General features: G+C 35.1%; 1 protein-coding gene across 4 annotated transcripts; it reads right to left on the minus strand.

Moving 5' to 3' along the window:
- Nucleotides 1–320: 320 nt before the first annotated feature.
- wt1a (WT1 transcription factor a) lies at nucleotides 321–27,558 on the minus strand. 4 transcript variants are annotated; one of them, XM_048158882.1, is made up of 10 exons: nucleotides 26,978–27,558; nucleotides 20,693–21,425; nucleotides 16,043–16,165; nucleotides 14,168–14,270; nucleotides 10,390–10,473; nucleotides 6,736–6,835; nucleotides 3,928–4,075; nucleotides 3,752–3,841; nucleotides 2,743–2,835; nucleotides 321–1,252 (listed from the first exon to the last, which is right to left on the minus strand). In XM_048158882.1, exons 2-10 carry the CDS (start codon nucleotides 21,087–21,089, stop codon nucleotides 1,131–1,133), a joined length of 1,260 nt encoding a protein of 419 aa, XP_048014839.1. In that variant the 5' UTR covers nucleotides 21,090–21,425; nucleotides 26,978–27,558; the 3' UTR covers nucleotides 321–1,130. The 4 variants fall into 4 exon arrangements, with proteins under 4 accessions (XP_048014839.1, XP_048014842.1, XP_048014840.1 ...); XM_048158885.1 differs by lacking the exon at nucleotides 26,978–27,558 and having other exon boundaries at nucleotides 2,752–2,835; nucleotides 10,390–10,470; nucleotides 20,693–21,371; XM_048158883.1 differs by lacking the exon at nucleotides 26,978–27,558 and having other exon boundaries at nucleotides 10,390–10,470; nucleotides 20,693–21,370.

Raw genomic sequence — 27,558 nt, forward strand, 5'->3', positions numbered from 1 at the left:
CTGGCTGCAGTTCACTTAACGGCCACCGGTGTCGCTAATAACAAGGTTTTCTGAATTCTGTAGCCAAAAACTTTGATATAGCCCCTTTATCAGTGACGGAAAACTGAACCTATTGTCACTCGTACTGTATGTCATATTCGAAGAGCTATCACCTACTTTGCTAACGAAAAATATACAGCCAAATTCAGTTATTATAAAATTACCTGCAGATTTATATAATAAAGCCCACAATGAAAATGAGAAAATAATTATCAAGTGATAATTTTAAGATTTTCTCAACATAACTATTAAAAAGTAAATAAATTCAGAGCAGAACCAGCTTCACATTTCATCAAGTTAATGCCAAGAGTTGAATTTTAATTTTTTTTTTTTTTACAAAAAACAATGACTGTGTCGATAACAGATATATACGACAAACATACAAATAAAGCTCATTTAAAAAAAACAAAAAAACATTTCCATCCAAAATACGTTTCACATTTCTTTCCATTACTTATGTGAGTCACATTTCCCATTTTGCCTAGATTTTTATTTTTTTTGGTGTTTTGGCTGAGGATTGAAACTAATATTTACAACTTGACCACAATCGCTCAGCCACATAACCAGTGTGACCTACTCATAAATTAACCGGTAAGGTCAAAAAGAGTGGATTTTTACAAACAGCATGGATGAGTACTTCAATGGAGAGAGTTTTACAATACAATTCAGATACAACATGTTGAGGACGGATAGTTTGAATGTGTTTTACAAGGCGAAACTGTTGTTATTTTTTAATTTACAACAAACATAATAAATTAGTCTAAAAACTACTTAATTAATTGTTAGATGCATAATATTTCACATCCCAAATCTCAAAATCTTATTAAAAGACATAAGGTTTCCTCACTGGAAACAGATACTTGTACATTGACGCCACTGACTGTAATCTTGTATTAGGGCCCGTTGCAAGCTGCCTCTAGGGGGCACTGCACATGCAGATAAAGAGTAGTGTTGTCTTGTCTTGCAACTCCATGACCTGAACTTTTATAAAGGAAAACAGACTATTGCTTTTCCTTATACAAGTTGCAGTTTATGCTTTGGGACGGGGCCGCACCAGCACCCAGGAGAAGCCACTGCCAAAGGGACGCGACTCAGATGGCCAGCTGCAGCTTCGTCAGATTCCTCTGGTGCATATTGTGGTGCCGGACAAGCTCATCAGACCTGGCAAACTTCTTCTGACAGTTTGGCCATCTGCAGTTGAAGGGTTTCTCACCTGAGAGAGAGAAAAAAATACAGACATTAGGATGGAATCGAATGTAAAAGTAGAGAGCAATAAGGAATATCAGCATTATTAAATAATACTGAGGTCACCTAAGAACAAACTGTTCAAACTGCCACACAACCATTAACCAAAGGGTAAGTTCACCCAAAAATGAAAATTCTGTCATTAATTACTCACCCTCATGTCGTTCCACACCCGTAAGATCTTCGTTCATCTTCGGGAACACAAATTAAGATATTTTTGATAAAATCCGATGGCTCAGTGAGGCCTGCATTGCCAGCAAGAGAATTAACACTTTCAATGTCCAGAAAGCTACTAAAGACGTAGTGGTTCAACCTTAATGTTATGAAGCGACGAGAATACTTTTTGTGCGCCAAAAAAAACCAAAATAACGACTTTTTTCAACAATATCTAGTGATGGACGATTTCAAAACACTGCTTCATGAAGCTTCGAAGCTTTACGAATCTTTTGTTTCGAATCAGTGGTTCGGAGCGTGTATCAAATTGCCAAAGTCACGCCCCCCAGTGGTGAACCACTGAAATTTCTAAAGACTGATGAAGTAACAAAGTCTTGTTTACTGAAATCACGTGACTTTTGCAGATTGATACGCGCTCCGAACCACTGATTCGAAACAAAAGATTCGCAAAGCTTCGAAGCTTCATGAAGCAGTGTTTTGAAATCGCCCATCACTAGATATTGTTGAATAAAGTCATTATTTTGTTTTTTTGGCACACAAAAAGTATTCTCGTCGCTTCATAACATTAAGGTTGAACCACTGTAGTCACATGAACTGTTTTAAAATACGTCTTAAGTAGCTTTCTGGGCATCTGAAAGTGTTAATTGTCTTGCTGGCAATGCAGGCCTCACTGAGCCATCAGATTTCATCAAAAATATCTTAATTTGTGTTCCGAGGGTGAGTAATTAATGACAGAATTTTCATTTTTGGGTGAACTAACCCTTTAAATTCGCGCATGTAATAATTTAATGCTTATATATTTTAAAACATTTAATCACTATCGAAACAATTCATTCGATTCTTGGCATTTTTAATTGATTATTGACCCAAAGAAACGATTCACGTTTCATTTATGTATTATATTTATCCATTATGTTATATTAACTTTTTGAGTTCTCTGCAAGTGAATGCAAAGTTTCTCAGAGGAACGCAAAGGTTTTGCGAGCGATGGCAAAGTTTCTTGGGAATGCAAAGGTTTTGCGAGAGAATGCAAAAGCATTGAAATATATTTTTACTCATATCCCATATTTTTTCCATCACCATGTCCCTTTAGGGGCTCCGAAGTCTGTCCGTAGTTGAGAACCACTGCGATTCATTCAAAAAAGCAACTGATTTTTCAGCGTTCACTTTCCAACACCAACTGAAAACACAATACTAAAGAAAGGTGACCTCTGAAAGTTTAAACATTCATCAAAGAGTGGAAAGAGAGGAGCAAATCATGAAAAAATGAAAAGGTTTACGCACTTGTTTTACCTGTATGTGTCCGGGTGTGGGTCTTAAGGTGGTCTGACCGTGAGAACTTTCTCTGACAGGTTTCACACTGGAATGGCTTAACGCCTACACACACACAGGAACACACAAGTGTGGTCACACTCACACACACAAGGAGAGAACGAGTACAGGCTACAGAAGAGAGACCATGCCAAAAAGTGTCAGAATGAAAAATTTTCTTTTATTAAGTATGTGAGACCAATGTCTAAAGAGAGTCTGGTCAGTATAGCAATACATCGACAAACACTTGAGCTAAATGTGCCTGATTGAGGAACTCATAAAACTGTAATGTCTTCACACACTTGGAACGCGAGTGAAAATGTAAACGTTTAGCCAGCCTTAAAGGGATAGTTCACCCAGAAAAATGAAAATTAGGTCATCATTTACTCATCCTCATGTCGTTCCAAACCTGTACGAGTTTCTTTCTTATGTTGAACACAAAAGAAGATATTTTGAAGAATGTTGGTAACCATCCCATTGACTTCCATAGTATTTTTTTTCCTACTATGGAAGCCAATGGGTGCCGTCAACTGTCTGGTTACCAACATATCTTCTTTTGTAGAAGAACAAATTCATACAGGTTGGAAACCACTCGAGGGAGATTAAGTAATGCCAAAATATTCAATATCCCTTTAAGTAAACAACTGCGGCACCTTTTTGTAGAAGATATGAGGAATTAGCATCATTAGCATGATTCAACTTGCATTTGGCGGTGTCTCTATTGGTAAATTCTCAGTATACTACTCTAATTTTACCATATCTTTCTATAGCAGAACTAGTAAGACTAGTATGCGGTTCCGAATTCAGTTTGGGGATTGTGAGAAATCCCCAAAAAATCTACATAACAAGTACTCATTTTATAAGTATGACTTATTTTTCACAAGCGGGATTAGATCTAAGCTCTAATCTTTTTTGTCCCTTACCGAATATGCTACCAAGGAAATGCTAGAGGGAAAACAGGAAAAGGGACAGAGGCGCAAACCTGTGTGTCTTCTCTGGTGTCGTTTTAGCTGGTCTGATCTGGAGAACCTGCGACCGCAGTCTGTGAAGTCACACTGATAGGGTTTCTCCCCTATGAGTTTAATGCAACCAAACATGTTAATGATAACCTTAGCATTCATGCTAATGGTATTTAATCACATTTGTGGGTTGTCTTACCTGTGTGTTTACGGCTGTGCATCTGTAAGTGAGAAAGTTTAAAGTATCTTTTGTTACAGCCCGGGTAGGCGCACATAAACGGCCTTTTTTCGTTGGTCTCAGATGAACGCACAATGGCGGGTGTAATGCCCGGTACTCTCCGCACATCCTGTGAGAAAGTCGACAACATTCAATTCGTGCTACAACAAACTCCAAGACATCCAATCCCAGTGCCCATGGGGATAACCGCTAATGATTAGCATGCCCAATTGGTTCATTACTGCAGAATTAGCTGTGAAATGATCATTCAGATTTACCCATGCTACTGATATGAGCTCTAACTGTGAACAGTTAGTCACGGATGTTAGGCAGACCCTATTTCACTGCTTCACTCCCCCCGTTCCTCCCGTTTCCCTCATTTGCCCACTGCTAAAGCCCATCTGCTCTTAATTAACTAGTGCTTAGCATAATGGCGTTTCCGTACGCTGGCACGGTAATGAATGAGTGTTAAGTGTTATTGATAAGTAAATTACTAAAACTGTTCTACTGCTGTAGTGCCAGACTTATATATTGACCCCACGGGGATGATAACACAGCAGGCTAGCCAATACAACCCAGCGGGCTAGCATGCTACGTCTGATTTGTGTGTGACAGTTTAGCTCAGATTAGCTGTTCTAAATGATACATTTTAACTAAAGCATTGTATACATTTGCGTACATCTATCTATCTATCTATCTATCTATCTATCTATCTATCTATCTATCTATCTATCTATCTATCTATCTATCTGTCTGTCTGTCTGTCATTTTTCTATCTATCTATCTATCTATCTATCTATCTATCTGTCTGTCTGTCTGTCTGTCTATCTGACATTTTTCTTTCTATCTATCTATCTATCTATCTATCTATCTATCTATCTATCTATCTATCATTTTTCTATCTATCTATCTATCTATCTGACATTTCTGTCTGTCTATCTGACATTTTTCTATCTATCTATCTATCTATCTATCTATCTATCTATCTATCTATCTATCTATCTGTCTGTCTGTCTGTGTCTGTCTGTCTATCTGACATTTTTCTATCTATCTATCTATCTATCTATCTATCTATCTATCTATCTATCTATCTATCTATCTATCTGACATTTTTCTTTCTTTCTTTCTTTCTTTCTTTCTTTCTATCTATCTGACATTTTTATTTCTATCTATCATCTATCTATCTATCTATCTATCTATCTATCTGACATTTTTCTTTCTATCTATCTATCTATCTATCTATCTGACATTTTTCTATCTATCTATCTATCTATCTATCTATCTATCTATCTATCTATCTGACATTTTTCTTTCTATCTATCTATCTGACATTTTTCTTTCTATCTATCTATCTATCTATCTATCTATCTATCTATCTATCTGACATTTTTCTTTCTATCTATCTGACATTTTTCTTTCTTTCTATCTATCTATCTATCTATCTATCTGACATTTTTCTATCTATCTATCTATCTATCTATCTATCTATCTGACATTTTTCTTTCTTTCTATCTATCTATCTATCTATCTATCTGACATTTTTCTATCTATCTATCTATCTATCTATCTATCTATCTGACATTTTTCTTTCTATCTATCTATCTATCTATCTATCTATCTGACATTTTTCTTTCTATCTATCTACCTGACATTTTTCTATCTATCTATCTATCTATCTATCTATCTATCTATCTATCTATCTATCTATCTATCTATCTATCTATCTATCTGTCTGTGTCTGTCTATCTATCTGACATTTTTCTATCTATCTATCTGACATTTTTCTTTCTATCTATCTGTCTGTCTGTGTCTGTCTATCTATCTGACATTTTTCTATCTATCTATCTGACATTTTTCTTTCTTTCTTTCTATCTATCTATCTATCTATCTATGAGTCTATCTATCTATCTATCTATCTGATATTTATTTATCTATGTATTATCTATCTGTTTTTTCTATCTATCTATCAATCTGACATTTTTCTTTCTTTCTTTCTTTCTTTCTTTCTTTCTTTCTTTCTTTCTTTCTTTCTATCTATCATTTTTCTTTCTCTTTCTATCTATCTATCTGTAAGTTTTTTTCTATCTATCTATCTATCTATCTATCTATCTATCTATCTATCTATCTATCTATCTATCTATCTATCTATCTATCTATCTATCTATCTATCTATCCCCCATCCCAAGCTGAAAAATTGCCCATCACACATTTATACAATAAGGAAAGAAAGAGTAAACAGAGAAGTGAAGAAAGGCATCCCATTCTGAATGAGAGCAGCTCTGGAGTATCTCTTCTTTTACTGCTTTAAGGCCGCTGACAGACATTAATTAAGAGCTAATGATTTATATGCATGAGCAGCAGGCAACTGGAAACTGCAGCTTTACAGCTAATGGACTTTTTTAAGTGATTCCTCTTCGCTTTTCATCCTGAAATGCCTTTCAAATCTCTCAGCTATTCTGGCAGGGGCCTGCTTCCTCTCGCATAGTCTTCTCATTGCGTCAGATGGTTTTCTTCAGCACCTTCTTTTTAAATTACATTTGTCTCTTTTTTTTATTAGTTATTTAAGGCACCGTATCACACTTCTAAATCTATTTTTCCCCCCTTTTGGGTTATTCATTTTAGCAAGTTGTATAATCAACATTTTGATTAAGGATTGAGTATGTAAGTCCCTCTGTGTCTTTGTACGCCGTGGCCTGACCTTGGCCCAATGTGAGCACATCCCAAGAGCACAAAGAGTTTTAGTGTGTCCTGAGAGTGAACTCAAGTGTGGTGTGAGTAAGAGATACTGACCTGAAGGCCTCTGAAGACACCGTGGGTGTGGATGCGATACTGCGTGCTGCAGCTGTAGACCATGGGTGTGTTGGGGTCACTCTCATACCCTCCTGCGTGGCTGTTTGTGTTCAAAGGGGAGAATATTTTGTTGTTGTGATCAGATGGAATAAAGTGAGCTTTTTCAGATAACAGGAAATGCAAAATGATTGCTATATGCATTAATCTTGTGATAACATTTTTAAAACATGAAAAAAATACAAACATTTAAATGTTTGGGATCAGTGAGATTTAAAAAAATTAATACTTTTATTCACCAAGGATGCATTACGTTTATCAAAAGTGACAGTTTTTATAATATTACAAAAGATTTATATTTCAAATAAATGCTTTTTCTAAACTTTTCTATTTCTACCCAGAAAAATAATGCATCACGTTTCCAGAAAAATATCAAGTTTTAAACATGTTTCTTGAGCACCAAGTCAGCATATTAGCATGATTTCTAAAGTTCTTTTTACTGTAATATTATTTCTTGTATATTACTGTTTTTACTGTATTTTTGATCAAATAAAGACCCTGGTGAGCATAAGAGACTTCTTTTAAACAAACAAACAAACAAACAAAAATATCTTACAGACCCCAAACTTTTTACATATTTTGAACACAGTCATAGTATGAAAAAATTTGCTCAAAAATAAGACAAAATACTGATTAATAAAAATATTATTTTCTGTAATGAGGATATCTGTTATAACATGTTGAGAAAAACAATATTTATTATATATTTAATGAATATTTTAATGTTTGTCTTAAACTCTATAGTTAATTGCATTGATATGGTACTGTGACTAGAATATCACGAAGACATGCTTTTTGATGCAAATGTCAAAAATTGCTAAAGCAACTGTTCACAAATTATAATTCTACCTCATAACTTTCCTATTTATGTACGACAGCAGATAAAGTCCTTCCTAAATCTCTCCATGCATTATTTCACAAAGTTTGGATGACATATAGAGGACATTGCTAGCCATAAAATACACAGATTCATGTCTTTGTAACTCATCCTGACAATGGGGCAAATTGCTCCCTGTTTCAAAGAGCAATATTTTTGCCCCAAACATTTGAGGTAGGGCCAGTCAGAGAGATGAATGGGGAATGTATGGTCTTGCTCACTGTTGAACTTCTGCCTGAACCTTAGCGGTATGCCTTTTTACGTCACGCTGTAAATACATGTTTCTCAAGACAATTCTACACCATGTTTTCCCTTTGGAGAAAAGACCACACATTATGTTACTGCGAAGATCTTTGCCTTCCTTGAATAAAATTTCACGAATTTTGTGTAACAGTTCATGAGGTATAAAGTTCTCTTTCTCTCTAGACCAGCCAGACAGAAAGACAGTCCAAAACAGCATCCTGCAGTAAATCCTCTCACAGTTCATTCATTCACCCAAGCCGAACCACCTTGGTCTTGTGACAGACATGGGATTTGGAGGAATGCGAAGAGCTTTAGATAGTTGGATGTATATAGGAATGATTAAGTTTGGCTTGAGGAGCCACAGCAATGCTTCCATGGCAGCCCCCTTGAGGTCGATCAGCGTGTCTGATTTTTCCTCAACCGAAACCAGCACCGTCCCTCTCATTTATCAGCACATGAATCATTCCGTCACCCAGGGCTCCTCTGTCTCTTTCAGAGAGGCTGGAGAGAGGTCACAGCCTCCTCCCCGCCTGGCCGAACGTGACTGCGGATTCTCGCTTGGGTCCCAGGGGGAGTAGAGGCTGTCCCATTGTGCACTGATGCACTTCCACCTCCCCCCTGCACGGCTCCCTTCCTCCCGGCGGGCCGGCGCTCGGCCTGGTCAAGGCTGAGGTGCCACTGGCAGAAATATATGGCAGGATATCATTCTCTAGCCAGACAAAACAGAGGCTAATTCTGCATGTGCACACTCTACTCTCTGGCACAAACAGAAAGATGAGAAAAAAGTTGAGGGGAAACACTAAAAAGAACCGAATCATTTACAAGAGTCACAAGAGTTCAGAATCAGACTACACTGTTGAGGCGTATGTTTTTGTTTCACTATAAAAGCCTTCTTACAAGAGTCATTCGTATTATAATCTGAGGAATAAAGAGGAAGTTGTTGTAACTTATAGGCTACATGCAATATCCAATGTACCCCAAACTTCATATGTTTCTTGAAAGTCCGGCCTGAAGATATCTACATGCCAATATTCAGTTTAAGCACCAAAGACTGGAAACATATTAAAACAATATTTAAATATGCCATCAAGTGTTAAACATGCAAGCAACATGCTACACCCAAGTGTGCCGCACAAGTCCTGAAAAGTGAAATCAATCGCCCCCTGGTGGCTGGCTGCAGTATAGGCCGTAAACCCTGCCTTATCCATGTAATCGAATGGGACGTGAGCCAAACTAAAAAATACAATTGCACTTCAAAATAGTTTTTTTCCAGAGATGGTTTCTGTCATTTTTGGTAGTTCTTATGCAAACGTATGTTGAAGAGTGTTTGTTTCTCCAATAAGTTTGGTTTTAGTTATTTCATGCTATAAAAACGGGGTGTAACGTCATAACAAAGCTGTGCTTGCAATTGAGTTTGCGGGAGCGGGAGAATGGGCAGGACCGCTGCTCCACCTCAGGATCACTACTGGCTCCAAACTACATAATCGGAAACGACCATTACTAGGTTATTTTTCTACAGTGAAAATAAGCAGAGACGTGCTGTACACGCTAGCAACACTTAGCTAGGGTTAAAGCATATTATTAATGCCAAGTTGTTGTAACTCAAACATACAATGTCCAATCTGCCACAAACATTTTCAAAAGAGTCCTGGGCCTGATGATATCTACATGCCAATATTTAGTTATAGTCATAGCGCCACCAGCTGGTAGCAGGAACTGTGGCACATACAAATGACTTTGACATAATCCTACTGTATTTACCCATTTAAATGCATATTGCTTAAAGTTCACTGCTTTCCTAAGGCCACCGGGTGGCGGTGGCACCAGTGCGAGGCCCATTAATTGTTTCTTGCAGCTTTATTTCGTATTGGACTACATTGATTGCGCTGTTGATTTAGTTGAATAAGTAGCACAAGAAACTGTCACAACCTTTTAGTACTGTTTTCTGTAAGAATGGCAAATGAATGCGAATGGCAAATGAATTGCAACAACATATAACAGACCCGGACGGCATTCGGTTCTGCTATTTGAAAAAATAGTTTAGCTTAATTAGAAACGCTTAATAAGCACCATTTCTTAATTCTCAAGCCTACTGTTTTATCCAATTTATAACAGACACTTGAGATAATTTTTAAATAAACCTATTTTAAAACAATATATTTGCAATTCCATTTGGTGGTGCTAGAGGTGCAGAAGTTACATATTTGACCTTAAAGGAAAGATTTAAGATTATTTTGACATCCAACTTGTAAAGTTAGAAGAAACCCAATGTGGTTTGCACAAATAATCCAACTTGCATTCAGACTTGTTATCAGGTCCTCACAATAATATAAATTCCCAATTTATGCTCTCAGTGTAAGCACCAGCTCAAATGAAGCGTATTATAAGTCCTTTTCTTCTCCGAGCTGAAGCAAATGTGTGCTTGCCAAATCACAGAAGAATTTCCTACATGACAGGAGCGGGTCACGTCGACCTACCTTTTTATAGTGGATGCCAAAGGGTTGACAGGATTCCACGCCATGCACTCCAACTGTGACGCCATTTGATATAAATTATCGCTGCTGGGATTGAAAACAACAGAAATACTATTTAAGAAAATATGCATGTACAGTATTTTCCTTTACAACAAGCACCCTTAATATTAAAAACCAGCAACCCCTGTCACATGTAAAGAATGTGTGGATGAAAAATAGGCTTTTTGACAAAGGCATCCTGGGTAACAGCGAATGAATGTGTCATATATGCACAAAAAAGGAGGTTACCCACACCACCGGGGTGATCAGTTAATCAGGTCATCCCTCTGACCAAAAACCTGCCATACGTTATTAAAAGCCTGTCCGTAGAACCATTAGTTACCCTGCCAGGTGCTCACCCAAACACATAGTTTGGATTTATCTACAGCAACTCTGACATCATAGTGTTTCATCACAGACAGGCAACAGCATACGACGGTATGAACTGGTACCTGGTACTGTGCTTGCTTCACTGTTGAAGGAACACAACAGTATTTCAGCATCAAGAGTTTGTTTTTAGAAAACACTGGCTCAGGAAACCAATTATGCCATATGGTCTGTGTGTTAAAAATGGTTCAGAGCTATTTCAATAATGATATCTTTACATTAAAGGTATATTCAGCACATGTTAAATTCAATCAGAAGCATTTGTGGCATTATGTTGAGTCTTTAAAAAAAAAAAAAGAACCAAAAATCTGGGTTGCATTCACTAAACAATTAAAAACTAAACAAATTTACACAGTAAAATACTGTTTTCCATTGAAACAGTAATATACCGTAAAAACAATGCATTCTGGGTAATATTATTTGTCGACAAATATTCTTTATATTACAATGCATTCTGGGCAATATTTGTCGTTTTTGAGAAATATTATCCAGAATGCATTGTTGTTGTTGTTTTTTTACTGTATATTATTGTTTGTAAAGGAAAACGGTATTTTACTGAGTAAATTTGTTTAGTTTTTTACATCTATTTTTTAGAGTGACACCTTGTCCTAACCAGACGGTATCTTTTCCATGTTAATCTGAATTTTTGTCCTAACTAGCCACAACGCCGACATGCGACGATTCTACTTTAAAAACGGTTTCTATTTTTCTGCGACGTCGCGGCTGGAACAACAAACAAAAAATGACAATGATAATCTCAGGTAATGTTTATGTGCTTTATTTAATGTTAAAAGCATCGAATGTGAGTTTTGTGTGTCTTTTATAGCCGTACTGAAAGCAACAATAGACAATTCACCTCAGATCTTCAAAACAAATGAAATGAAACAGGAACATTTAAACTGTCAACATATTGTATTGTGTGTATTAGTGTATTGTTCCAGTGACTCAGTATGATAATGTTACAATGGTGTAATATTTATGAATTTGATTATGTGATTATTTATTTCGTTGCGAGTTTCTGATTGGCTGTGATTTTTGATTGACATGATCACGTCTCAAATCGCATCGCGTCTGTTTAGGACACGGTGTTAGGCAGTGAATAGAGCCAAACCGTAAATGATACAATATTTACTGTTTTAAAAGTCACAAGACCTATAGTAAACAATTATGTTAACATGATTATAATGTGCAAAAATTGCTTACTAATCTTTTCTGTGAAGTTATATCAAATTTTACAATTCATTTCCATTACAACGTAATGCCTAAAACCATAAAAACTTAAAACGACTATAAAACTATGATTCATACAGCTTTTGCAGTTCAAGTAATACACAGGTCTTAAAGGTGCCCTAGAATCAAAAATTGAATTTACCTTGGCATAGTTGAATAACAAGAGTTCAGTACATGGAAAAGACATACATTGAGTTTCAAACACCATTGTTTCCTCCTTCTTATGTAAATCTCATTTGTTTAAAAGACCTCAGAAGAACAGGCAAATCTCAACATAACACCAGCGTGAGATTTAAAGGGGCCGCAGCCTGAATCGGTGCATAGTTAATGATGCCCCAAAATAGGCAGTTAAAAAAATGAATTAAAAAAAAACTATGGGGTATTTTGAGCTGAAACTTCACAGACACATTCAGGGGACACCTTAGACTTATATTACATCTTGTGAAAGAACGTTCTAGGGCACCTTTAACAGAAGAATTGATGTCAGTGCTTTTAGTGCGCAAAAATTGCTTACTAATCTTTTAAGTTATATCCAATTTTACAATTCAATGACATGATAATGTAACGCCTAAAACCTTAAAACGACTGTAAATATTATGATTCATACAGTTTTGCAGCTCAAATAATAGACAGGTTTTAACAGAAGTAAGATGTTAGTTCTTTTTTTTTTTCAAAATAACCTGGAAAATTACATGGAAAAGAGCTAATAGTTTGGTCAGATATAACAGTGGTCTGGTAGGATGCCTGTACAACACGGTCTGGATCTTTGTTTTTCATTTTCGACGCACCAGACGCAGATGCAGGAAGCCTGTAGATTGTGAATAGTTTACACTACATCTGCCTTTGAGATTAACAACAACCTAATTTTACTTTGAAAATCCGGACATGTTTTTATTCCAGTCACCTCGTGCTACCTAAAAAACGCTTTAACCCAGAGGCCTGTGTAAATACAGGGCTGTGGGTACCAGGCATTTGATTTGAAAAGCGGATCAGCATTTTGATTTGAGGATTCACAGCCGCCTCACTGCAGCCTGTTTATTACAACGCAGAGAAGCGGGAACTGGAAAATGCAGTTTGACCTAAGTCAGAGTCCTCTTATCATCCCAATTCTGTTATTTTGAATCTTTATGTTCCCTCTGCGCTGGAAAAACAACATGGCGAAAGCATCCGTGGAATGTGAGATCATTTTGGGGCTGTAGTACTCGTACTGTTAGCCGAAGTTGCGAAGGGAATTCCACCGAGAACTGTTAACCACTTATCAGAATGAGAGAATTCAGAGCTGGTCTGAAAGTGCAAACGGGTGGTGGATTATAACGTTTATCTTGGCGTAGTACACACTGCTGTTCAGCACTTGACCTTTATTAAGCACGTTTGACAGAATCCAGCTTTGATTTGGCAATATACTCTCAAATGAAATTACACCATTTTGCATTTTTAACCCCTGACACTTATGTTTTATACTGAAATTTGGGATTTATTTTATTTTTTTATTTTTTTTTTTTTTTTTTTTTTTGAGTGCTCAATTTCCTCATATTTTTCAGAAGATAATAACAGAAGATTACACAACACTTCAAAAGTTTAGGGTTCTTACCGATCTCAAACATTTGAACCATAGTGTATATTTTTAATACTTTAAAATAAAAATAAAAATCCCTCTAGAAACTTTATTCGAACATCCTGTACAAGTTTTCCTCCTTTTCCTCCTCTTGTTACCTAACTTCCCCGCTTCCTCTACGTGCTTAATGGCAGCGTGACTTTTTGGAGCCGCCATAACAGATTTTAAAGCGTCTCTGATTGTTGCACAGGCCTGGTTATTGAACAGAACTGGATTTGAACTTCCTGCACCCCGAGTGTCCTGACAACTATCAGTTGTACTGTCTGTAGCCTGTCTGGACTTTTTAAGAATTCAGTGGACATGTGCATGACATTTTTCATATTGCTATATCTCATTTTCTTTCCTATCTTTAAAGATATATTTTCAATTTAATGACGTCTGTTTTTCTGTTAAGAAACATCTGATGTCTTGCAGATAGAGAGAGAGAGAGAGGAGTCAAACACATGTGAGGGACATGTTTCAGAAGACCTTGAGATGTTATTTGTGTGATGGATAGGACTGGAGCACTACCTGTTGTATGGGTTCCTCAGGAGCAGAGCCTGACTTCCTGTACAGCTGTCAGAAGGAGTGTGGCAGCCGTATACTGGAGGAGGGACAGGATACTGCTGGTCACCTGAAATGCAATATATATGTATATACACTGTAAAAAAATATTTCATGATTTGTTATCATAACATTTTTTCTTTTGTCAAATAGAATTAGATAATTAATGTAGTTCAGATAACATAATATTTTGAGTTTCTGTTGGTTAAATCAATCGCCTTCATTGTATTAACTCAAATTTTTAATTTCAATGAACTCAAAATTTTAAGGCAACCAGGTAACTTACTTTTTTAAGTTAAACCAACAGTGTGTGTGTGTATATATATATATATATATATATATATATATATATATATATATATAATTTTATATTAATATATTTATATTATTATAAAAAAGTCTTTTATTTATATTTTTATTATTTATTTTATATTCATTTTATATTAAAAGAGACATTAATATAAACATTATATAAATATTGTAAAAAAATATATAAAATGGTTTAAAAATACAACATTTTTATTTATTTCTAATATTTTTTCTTTAGTTTATTATTTAATGGTTAATTTTATATATTTTTAATATTATTTTTAATGGCTTTTTGGATTTATTTTTCTTATTTTCTTGTCATGGTTTTTTACTTGAGAATTTGAGTAAATTTACTTGAGTATTAAAATAAACATAAATATTGTAAATAAATATATATTATAATTATAAAAATACTAAAATAAATATTTTTAATTATATAAAAATATATTTTAATATTATTTTTATAATATTATTTATAATATTAATATTATGTTATTAATTTATAATATTAATATTATTTTTAATATTCATCTTTTATGTGTTTTAACAGTCTTTGCATTTTTTTTTTTTATCACGTCATGGTTTTAAGTTTGCTTCTAAATTGTACAGAACTTTGAACCAAATTTATATTGTTTTTAAATACATTTATTACTCATAAATAAACAAACAAGACTTTATAGAGTAGATCTGCAAGAGATAAAAAAAAACGTTGAACTTTTTTCCTTAAATGACAAAAAATGAATTTGAATTTGAAATAACATCACTGTGTTTGATTCTTAATAAATGTTGTTTTGAATAATTCTCTCCATAGTTTAATTAACAAGAATGAACATTTGCGCACTCTGTTTTTCTTGAGTCCCTCATGGAAAATAACCATGCCTGGATGCTCAGAGTATCATAACTTTGCAGTTCGAGGGGAAACGCATGATCGAGCATGTGTGGTGTAGTCCGGCTTTACAAAGGGAATATGAGTGTGAGGGAGGGTTATGAAGACGCAGCCGAGTACACTTAGCAGTTATGAAAACAACAGGCTGACTTTCTTTGAAGCCATAAAGCACGTAGACCTCTCGCTCTCGTTTCGAGTGCAAATGAGGAATCGCTGCTTTGGCTCATCCGGCCCCCGTATTGTGAATGCGTCCCATGGTAGTTCTAAACATTCCGAAAGCGATCTTACATCGCAGAGTCTTCTGGTCACTAGCACCGAGACCTCAGGGAGAATTTACTGCGGCACAATGAACACCAAATCGTCCGGTTAGCTGTTTGCTGATGTTTAACATTATGACGTGCGTAAAAGCAGAGAGGACTATGGGGAGAAAGAAAAGTTTGGGCTGATTTACTGTTACTGTTCAGCAATGGGATGTTTTGTGCAACTTGCCCCCTGAATGACATTACAGAAACCGCTCTGTAAGTTCAAAGAGCGAGGGCAAGATCTCAACCACGCAGAAAGTGTTTGCGGATTAGAGTCTCCTCCAATAAATGCATTTGTACAAACACAATAAAATATAATTTAGTGCTTAGTGTGTTAGTGTTTACCCATGTTGCTTTGCTGCGTGATGGGGTCCTCGTGTTTGAAGGAATGGTTGGGAAACTGCGAGGTGTGGTGGGAAGGCGTGTGTCCGTAGTTTGTGGCTCCATCAAAAGCAACTGTGCCGTAACCTGGGACAGATAATATAAATGAAGTCAGAAATATTTTAAATATACATATTAAAACATCATTTTTATATATATTTTAAATATAGATCTTATAGACATTTTAGAATTTCCTAATTATTCCATAAACTTCCTTAGATGGAAATATAAGTGAAGTTAGAAATATTTTAAATATATATTTTAAAATATTTAATAATATATTTTAAATATGGATCATATACCATTTATGTTTTAGAAATTTTAGAATTGCCTAATTATTCCATAAAACTGCAGATACTTTCAGTTGAGATGGAAATATAAATAAAGCCAGAAATATTCTATATATATATATATATATATATATATATATATATATATATATATATATATATATATATATATATATATATATATTTTTTGAAATTTTAGAATTGCCTAATTTTTCTGTAAACTGCAGATATTTTCAGTTGAAATGGAAATATATAATATTAAAATTATTTAATAAAATATTAAATATATATTTTAAAACAATTTTAAATATATTTTAAATATAGATCTTATGTATTTTAAAAGTATATTTAAAAATATTTAAAAATATATTTTAAATATAGATCTTATAGCATTTATGTTTTAGAAATTTTAGACATTTTTAGAATTGCCTAATTATTCCATAAACTGCAGATACTTTCAGTTGAGATAGAAATAAGTCAGAAATATTTTAAATATGTATTCTAATATATATTTTTTAAATATATTTTAAATATACAGTAGTGGCCAAAAGTGATGTCCCTACAAGTTAAAAATATGAGGAAAATATTTTTAAATATTTTAAATATGAGGGAAAGAACAAAACACTAAAAGGTTTTTATCTGCCAAAATTATCTATAAAAAAGAAAGGCAAACTACAGCTACAAGTTTTATTTATGCATAGAAAAACAAAAAGTATGACAGCCTGAACAAAAATTATGTCTGCACAGTTTGTCATGTTTCATTGCGTTATCACAGATAAAACAATTGCCTCCAAGCACAACTACGCAATATGCTTACAAAATCTTTCACACATTTTTAATAATACTTGAATAAAGGGTGAAGATGTCAATTTTCCTATGCCAGACATCACTTTTGGCCACTACTATAGATCATGTACCATTTATGTTTCAGTAATTTTAGAACTGCCTATTTATTCTGTAAACTTTTTGCAGTTGAGATGGATGCCAGAAATAAAAACAACAGCAAAATCTCTATTAGCTGTTATTAAACAGAAACACACAGCTACTCTCCAGATAATAGGAATATTCTTCTTTGGATCCTAATCACCCCTCCATTCCCCAGCGGGGGTGAGCGGACAAGCTGTGCGAGGAAAACAAACGCTGGCAGGACGGTGTGTAACCGAGAGCCGACACCAGGTTTAGGGGGTGAATCATGCCTCGGTCTAACCCCAGGTCAGACGTAACATCGTAAATCATGGTCTCCCACCACCATCTTCATTAATTACAAGCCAACCACTTTCACCTCAGAGAGAGAAAAACTCATTAAAGATGACCATTTCTCTTCCACCCTACCAGATCCCAGCAAGAGCTTTAACCTGGGAGTCAGTGAAGAGCTGGTCACTGGCCTGATATTGTGACCCACGATTAATTGTAACTTTAGATTTCCAATATGCAATTTAGAACTATACGAGTATCAGATATCTGGGAGTGTTGGTGTTTTTAAAAATTGCCCCTATGTCTGGGGTAACCGAAAACAAGATCTCATGTCTGATGTTATTTATCTTATCTATCTCATTATATATATTCAAATATATTTTTTGAAAAAATTATAATACATACAATTATTTAAAAATATATTGTATGAAATAAAAACAATATTTAATATTATATATTAGAAATATAATATTAAGTATTAAAATATATATAAAAATATTATATATTTTATACATTAAAAAATATTTAATATATAATTTATATTATATATTTAATAATATATATTTAATAATATAATGTGGAATTTATAGCAAAAAGCAAATACAGGAGAAGCAACATGGATTAAAGTTGTTAGTTGTTAGAGAAGGAGAAAATGTATTTATGTAATCATTAAAAACATAGAAAATATCGAATGTGAATTGTATTAACCAATAACTCAGGTGTCCGAGCGACATATCATCAGAAAGGATAAAACATTTCTTTCATTCATTCCTTTGTATAATTTATATAACTTCCAAACATGTTTTGAAAATGTGCATTAGATGTTTGAAGTTTTTTTTTTATGGTTATCAAATTATGTACTTGATGAAATCTCATTTAACAAATTGTTTCTTTTCATTTGGCTTATCTGAAATCAGTTCCACTTCATAATCTTTCAGTTTTTAAAATATTATTGCCGTTTTTCGTCTTTGTTTTCATGCAATTTGTCATCATGAAAAGGAAGGAAAAATATATTTCTTGTCTAACTGTAAAATCTTTATTATCCCATAAGCTGAAACCCCCAAGCCAGTAAGCTAAAGTCTATTATACACTGACACAGTAATGACCCAACATGCATTAAACACTTGTGTGATGAGGTGTTTGGAGCATATCTGTAAAATAACGGAACTGTTTCGCCAAATACAGGAGCATTGAGATACGTAATTACTCAAGGCAGACAAATATGTGTGAGGTGACGGCCCTGGTGATGGATAAATCACAGAAAACATTTACTCACTTTCTACCTTACTGTTAAAACAAGCTCACATCCTGACAAACTACACTCTCTTCAAAAGTTCTCCAATTCTATACAAATTGCATTCATTCCTCACATTAAAAAACTCATATAATATATAGACGTTTTGTAAAATATATGATAAACTGTCTTTTTTTTAACTGTCAATACAAATAACTTTATTGCCATAAATTGTTCAGCTTGTCACTGAAGTTGTCCTTATTTAAACGAGGGTTTAAAATCAAAGCATTGTTTTTAATACAACACACTACATCTAGATTTTTAACAGTGACATTTAGGCCAATGGTTGAGCAATTTAAATGGTCCCATTTCGACACATTATGAAACTGAGAGGTGTTACATTAAAACTGAAACTTTTTTGTTTTACAAGCTTTACTATGTAACTGAATTAATGTATTAGGCAGACATAATTTAAACTGAATGACTGAAATTAAATTCAGTGCTTCTTGTCCTTAATAATAGGAATGTTTAAACTTATTGACTTTTAGGCCAACAGTTGAGTAATAGCTATAAATGGTCCAATTTCAGCACATTATGAAACTAAGAGTGATAACATACAAGTTCCCAACTAAAAATAAAAAAAGTGCAAGATTACAAGCTTTACTATGTAATGAAACTGTTAAAAGTGTATATAGCAGACAATTAAACGTGTATTAAGCAGACAACATTTAAACTGAATGACTGAAAAATGAAAGAAAGAAAAATTCAATTAAAATAAGCAAAGTTATACCTATACCAGTAAAATGTGATGATTCAAGCCCTTAATAATTAATAAAAATGTTTGGTAACACTTTATTTTAAGGTGACGTAGTTACATGTTATTACATAGTAATAACAGTAAATAATGCATAATTGTGACCCTGGCTCACAAAACCAGTCATAAGGGTCATTTTTTTTTAAATTAAGATGTATATATCACCTGAAAGCTGAATAAATAAGCTTTCTATTGATATATGCTATGTTAGGATAGTATGTGGCCGATACAACTATTTGAAAATCTGGAATCTGAGGGTGCAAAAAAAAAATCATAATATTGAGAAAATCGCCTTTAAAGTTGTCCAAATGAAGTCCTTAGCAATGCATATCCACTCACAAAAACACATTTTTGCTATATTTACGGTAGGAAATTTACAAAATATGTTCATGGAACATGATCTTTACTTAATATTCTAATGATTTTTGGCATAAAAGAAAAATCAATACTTTTGACCCATACAATGTATTGTTGGCTACAAATATACCCGTGCAACTTATGACTGGTTTTGTGGTCCAGGGTCACAATTACAAGTAACTAACCCTAAACCAAACGCTAACCCTAACCGTAACTCTATAGTAAGTACATGTAGTTAATTAATATTACGTCACCTTAAAATAAAGGGTTACACTTGTGTTATTATACATTTAAATACTGAGTAATAACAATGTACTTACTATAGAGTTACGGTTTGGTTTAGAGTTAGTTAATTATGCATAATTTATAGTTATTATTACAATAATTGCACTGTAAAAAAATATTTTCATGATGTTATCACAACATTATTTCTTTTGTCAAATCAAAGTGGTTCAGATAACATAATATTTTAAGTTTCTGTTTATTAAACTAATCGCCTTCATTGTATTAACTCAAATTTTTCATTTCAATGAACTCAAAATTTTAAGGCAACTTACTTTTTTTAAGTTAAACCAACCATTCTTTTTTTACAGTGATATGTGTAACGACGGCACTGTAAAATAAAGTGTTACCTAACCAAATGTTTTGACAAATTATGGCTTAACTCTTTCAAACAGTTCAGGAACAATGTGGACCCACAGAATTACATTAAAGCAGATCCTCACCCTGATTTCTGGAGCTGGGCTGGCTGTCCATGCAGTTGGACAGGTAAGGGCCATTGCTGAACATCCTGGGCTGGCTGGATGGGGGCTGGCTGGGTGTAGGGGCCCCGAAGGCTCCGTACCTGCAGGCCCCAGTGCCAGTGAACTGTCCAGAGAAGTGCACAGTGAAGGCGCTCAGCCCACAGTGAGGGTCTTCATGGGGGTCGGCCGTGCCCCAGCTGGGCTCCTGCTTGATGAAGGAGTGTGGGGCCAGCGAGCTGTAGGGTGCGCCGGTGTGAAAGTCCAGCATAGGAGCCCACTGCGGGGTGCTGCTCACGGGCAGGGTGCAGTTACCGTTCCCCCCAGGCAGTGAGGGCACGGGAGGGAGTAGAGTGTTGAGGTCACGTACGTCGGAACCCATTTTCGGGTACTTACAAAACACCTGAGCGGCCCAGCGGAGAGACGAGGATCTGGTTCGAGTTCGGTTCTGTACTAAAATCCAAAGTCAAGGTGTCATCGCTAAGTCACGTTGGGTCACGGCCAGGCTCTTCGTTGAAATCGGCTTTGTCGTTTTCAACCGGAATAGTCCATGTCACAATGGGAGAAAAGAAAATTGGGAGGTCCCAGTTCTCGCAGGCTCTGTGAATGGAGTGAGGAGAGCTGAAGAGATGTTCCTCCTTTCTTGCGTGTCTGTTTTCTTTGGAGGCCTAGGAGCTCACATACACTGAGGAGTCGAGAGGAGGAGGAGGAGCCAGAGCTAGTGAGGAAAGATGAGTGTAACACTTCATTCATTTACTTCTCCCTGTACAATACTCCTCCCTGTATACTCATACAGCATGCAGGGAGTCTCAATAAACTGTGTGTGTGTGTGTTTGTGGGAGTGGATAACAATGATTCAGAGACTGGCTTTTTATGAGCTTTGAAACACATTTTAGCAGACACTATAAAACTGTTAATATATGCACTTTAGACTTTGGCTGAGCAGGTAGAATTGATTTACAAATTTAAAAAATAAATTTAAAATCTATTTTGAATTTGATTTCAGAATTTGAATTGGTTTGTGAAGGGACGGGGCTTTCGTTTTAATTATTGTTCTAACTGTATGCTTCGGTTAAATACATTTAATTGTGTTTCAAGACTATATTTTGAGGCGCGTGACCTTACAGCGTCATAATGACCGCGCGCAAACTACCGCTTTATCATTAACATCCATCAAACTTAATGTTTTTTTTTTTTCCCCTCTATAGCTCAGACGGCCTCATATGCATTTTACAAATGCGACTGCCCTTTTATAATTTAGGGCGATTTTAGAACATTATAGGAGTAAAAAATTAATGCCAAGGAAGGCAAAATTATAATGATTATTTTGTAAGTGGGTTGGTGTAACGATATCTTTAGGAGAACGGAAATAGTTAATTATTAAAGAGTGTGTGATTGTTTGTGACGTTATTTAATTTACGGCAGAGAGGAAAACATTAGATCATTGACTCCGCGACATCTTTTTATTAAAACTTTTAAACAAGGATGATAATAGCCTAATAATAATAAATGCCCATTTTTTCTTTTTTTTTTTTTAAATATATAGGCTACCCAAGTGACCGTATCAGCCCCTTTTCCCACAAAATAAAAATTAGTTTATTAACAATTGTATGCAACGTATCATGACTTGTTTACTTTTAAATAAAAATATAGTACATTTTAAAAATGGAGCAAAGATAAAATGTAACGAAAATAATCCCACTATGCTATTATACTGTCTTGTTTCTAATTTTAAATTATTCGTTTTTTTTAACAATTATTAATATTCCATTGTTTTTTATTTTATTACTTAATTAAAATAATGAACTCATTAAAGGCAATGATAATTCATTAAGCTTCATTACGTTTCTCAAAACCTAATATTTATAAACCGAAAGCGTTGAATGATTAAATGAAACTTCTTGCTTAGGCAAATTATGTTTCAAATTGCAGCCTAACTGCTAGCCAGAAAAAAACGTTAAAACCGTTAGGCTTCATATGAACGGCAGCATTTTGTTTAGATAAAAATAGTTTCTTATCATCTTCTCATTATCGAGATGAAAAACTCATTTGCAGGTGCTCACATTCACATGAACTGTTAAATACTTTAACAGTCAAATAAAAAAACTGAATGAGTAACGTCTTTTATAAAAAAAAAATAAATAAAAAAAAAGTAGTTTGTTCGAATTTTCTCATTTTAGCCTATTATATTTAATCCGTCAGTCGTTATTCAAAGCAACGAAGCGCGTTTGATTTATCACATCAGAAAGATATTCCACGCAGGAAAACGCATGAAATGTCCTAATGAAACCATTTTGTCTTGCAATTGGCGACCATCAAGTGCAGGACGATGAAAGGCCGATGAAAAATATGCGATGTTGCGATGAAGACATGAGGAGGGACAAGTCAATTATAACACTGCACAATCTGCCGCGAGGAAGAGAGGACTTACACACACCCCTACACACACTCCCTCAGCAAGGGCTGAGTTCCTGCTTAACCTCTGGCTCACTGTCTGGAGAAGAGTAATATTACTGAAGTCCACATCTCCAGCCTGAGATGGACCTCATCTGGAAGTCCTCATACCATCAGGTTGGAGATGTGAAAACAAACGAATCCTGTATTATATTGTTAGCACTTAGTCAATTCTTCGCTTTAACTTTTAACCAGGGCCCATGGACATTCATAACCATTTGCAGAATACTTGCAACAACAGTAATAGACAGTGACAAAGATTTTATTTCCACAGTGGTTCGAAAAATATGGTGTGACACAACACACGCCCGGCATCCAGACACTTTTATGGTCCAAGATGAAACAATATAATAAACGAGAGTGAGAATTATGGATAATTATTGTAAAATACTGGCAATCAGTGCATTTATCTGTAGTAAAAGAACAAGAAATTAAGTTAACCGACAAGGTCGAATGCAATCAAACAGTTGTCGAAGTGCACAAATTGTAGTTATTATTCCAGTGAAAGCATGTGCCTGCAAATTAAGTAGGCTAGCCTACATTATGTATTAGGCTATATTTAAATACCAATGTATTTTTATAAATGTAGCATTAAATATCAAAAATAAAAGTAGGTCTACTGAGCGATGGCCCATAATTTATTTATTTATTTAAAATTTAAACGCTCTATATCCTACTGCTCAAAATATATAGATTTAAAGGGTTAGTTCACCCAAATTCAGTCAGTCATCAATTAGGCTACTCACCTTCATGTCATTTCAAACCCATAAGACTTTCGTTCAACATCGGAACACAAATAAAAATGTTTTTAATGAAATTTCTGTCCCTCATTTACAGTCTACCACTTGACGCTTCAAAAAGTTCAAAGAGATTGTAAAACTATGAAATGAGCAGTTTAGTCCAAATTTTCTGATTTGCTGTATATGATTAACAGATTTAATTTAGACTTTTATTCACGTATATACAGAAGCTCGACCGAACTGCGAGAACCAGAGCCATTGGCGAGATCAAACCTCATTGGCTCAAACCTGCCGCATAACACACGAGAATGAACCTCATTGGTTCTCGCACATCAAGAAAACAAGATTGAGCTTCAGTTTACCACAACTGACGCGGATGACGATGAATGTTTCTATTAGTGCTGTCAAATCGATTAATCGCATCTAACATAAAAGTTTGTTTACATAATATATCTGTGCAATATATATTACTATATTTATAGCTATATTAGCCTATATGTGTGTGTATATGTACATACACAGGCACACAGATCTGTTCATCATAAAGCAATTGTGTCTCTTCAGAGGATTTGGACTCAGCTGCTCAATTCGGATAGCCTAGATTAGTTTTACAATTTTTTTTTAACTTTTTGAAGCATCAAAGTGGTAGTTGCATAGACTGTCAATGGAGGGATAGAAATCTCTAAGATTTCATTAAAAATATCTTAATTTGTGTTCTGAAGATAACGACATGAGGGTGAGTAAATGACAGAATTTTCATTTTTGCATGAACCAACCCTTTAAGGAGTGAGCAATTCTAGACACAGATAGAATAATATAGAGGATATAGAGGTTTGAGCATTAGCAACTTACTTTTCGCGCCATTAATTAAATCCTCCACACACTCGAGTTCTGAGGATCATATTACTTCGAGTTCTTGGCACATTTTGAGTGTGACATGACCAGTTCAGTGAGTTGTTACCTGAAGTCTCGGTTCGACCGGTTCATTGAATCAATGAGTTGTTGACTCATGAACAGTGATCATTTAGCGGATGAATCATTCAATGCTATTTAAGAACTGATTCAATAGGTTCAACGAAAATATTTGGAATAAAGCTATCGCGGCTGAGTTTCTTCATTTTGAAATGGCGAGGAACTATATGTTTTAATAAAATGTAGTGAAGTAAAATAAGATATTATGCTTGAAGTAAATCAAATTATGACAAATGGGATTTTATAGAATCAACTTGTTGACCTTCTTTTCTGATTTTTTTTAATTAAAAATGAATTGTGATAAACTTAAATAGCCTAGTCTTAATTGTCCATTTTGTATATGACTGAGTCTGTTGTTCACTTTACAGAAATATTTGATTCCTTGATGAAAATGTTTAGCTGGTTTGATTTATCACAGGGGGCAGCTGTTAGCGTCCTTGAAAGTTTCTTTTGTTTTGATGTACGAAGACTTTAAAGTTTATCTTTTCTGCTTCTCGTCTTGCCAGCCGCTTTGCTTTCATAGTAACAGTTACACACAAACATTACCAGACAACACCATATTGCAAATCTAAGAGGTCACTGTTGCTGAATTTTACACTGTGAAAAACAGAAAAGAACACTCAACATAATCATTTAGACTATCACAGATTCAATGAATTGCTTCATTAAATATAAAAAATCACTTCCTCCACTTCAGTCTCCCCCATTTTGTTCACCCTAAGTGTCTTTAAACGAGTCTGAAAAGGTGACATTCAGTCACTACGATCTCAGAAGCTATCAAGAGGTCACGGAAACTGCAGGATCTGCATCATATTACACTGCCACTTTCGTACACGAAGGCCATCCCTTTAACAATTAACCGAGATCCGTCTTTATTTGTCAAACGTTTAGGCCTTGCCGTAGCCGGAAGCGTTGGCCAAGGAGCAGGACGTGGCTAAGCAGAGGCAGTTTTCATTAAATTGATGAGCTGAAATCTGGTCCTACTTCACCATCTGGAATTGTAGTCTGGCGTTCTGCTGAAAGCTGCTGACCCAGGATTCAACTCTTCAACTCAGGGAAGAGGAGAGCGAGGAAAAGAAAAAGTCTGTCATGTCAGCAGAAGTCACTGTGTCAAAGTCCTTTATCTTTTCATCAAGCTGAAGAGCTTTGGAATAACGGCTTGGATTAAACTAGCTCTTTGGCAGCACCAAGAGGCAGATATCCAAAGTAAAGGGTAGATGGAAGTTACCAATCTAGTCCCATGTACTCATCCTTCCAAATGACTTGTTATCATTTGTTGTTGTTGTAGTTCACACAAAGCATGAAATTCTGTCATCTATCTATCTATCTATCTATCTATCTATCTATCTATCTATCTATCTATCTATCTGTCTGTCATCCATCTTTTGTATTCTGAAGTAAAACAATTGAGGCTCATGTCGGAACCCAGTAGCCTTTTGTAAGCAAATTTTGCTTTCAAACGTATTCTTTTGAATCGGTTCACACAGATCGCATTAACTGATTAACTGATTCAATGATCTATTCGGAGTGAGTCTTAAAGGAACTCTTTGGTCATTTTTTTTGAGCGAGATGCTATTGGTCTAATCAGATTCAATGAACTATGCAAAGCTATGCTAAAAAAGTGTTACCGCCAGATCCGGAGATTGGCTGAATGGATTCAAAAGCAGTAAAACTCAACTGTTTAACTCTAGGGGAGTTGGAAAATGAGCCTATTTTCAAAACATGTGGAGTGTTCCTTTAATAACTCAACATAATTGTTCATGTCCGTAATATGATCCTCAGAGTTTGTGTATGCAGAGGATTTGACTTTAAAGTTACTGAACTAATAGCAAACTTAAACTGAGCTCAAGTCTCTGCCAGGGACAACTTTGTTGTACTATTACTGTACACAATACTTATACTTTTACTGCTTTAATTTTTCATTAGGGTTTCTGTACTCAAGTATGATTTGTAGGCTGTGTTCTTGGCACTAACATGTTGTTGAAACTGAAATGCTGAGAGCATACCTGTGACACAGAAGCTAGATGAAAAATGTAAAAATGTTTGACTTCAATTAGGCACTATACTGAGAAAATAATGAGTTTTAGTTAGCACTAGGTCTCACCTCATCTTCTTTGCTGTACTCCTTGTTCACACACACAACACCCACTCTTTGCTATTTCTGCTGTGAAAAAAATACCATAGGTTTTTCTGGGCTCCCACGAGGGGTCGGAGAAATTCTGTAGATGTCTAATGCCGCATTTCTGAAACAACAGCGAAGAAAAAGAATGGCTCCCCTGGCCATTCAAATGCATTTTTCCACTTAACAAACAACAAATTATCTTAAAATAAAACCTAGCCGACTTTTACCCAAGTGCTCCACAGGCTCAAGAAAAACACAGCGGTCCAAGTGACCCTGAAAATATTTTGTTTTTCCAAAGCTCGCTATTGCATCAAAGAGATCTGACTTCAAGGTAGAACCTCTACCGACTTCATTTGTACAGCAGACTAATTGATAGCCCCAGATGATTTCCACTCGTTTGATGAATCTCTCTTGTAGTCCTCGGAGAGCATTTAAAGGAAATGAGAAATGTTACTGCTCACCCATGACAAAGGACACCAAAGTTTGAGTATGCTTGTGGAGCCTTGAGCTAACAGATTCCACTTGAAGCGGCGATTTATTGTAAACATGAGAAGACTTGTGAT

Source organism: Megalobrama amblycephala, linkage group LG15 (genome assembly GCF_018812025.1).
Source record: "Megalobrama amblycephala isolate DHTTF-2021 linkage group LG15, ASM1881202v1, whole genome shotgun sequence".
In the NCBI taxonomy this organism is placed as follows: domain Eukaryota; kingdom Metazoa; phylum Chordata; class Actinopteri; order Cypriniformes; family Xenocyprididae; genus Megalobrama; species Megalobrama amblycephala.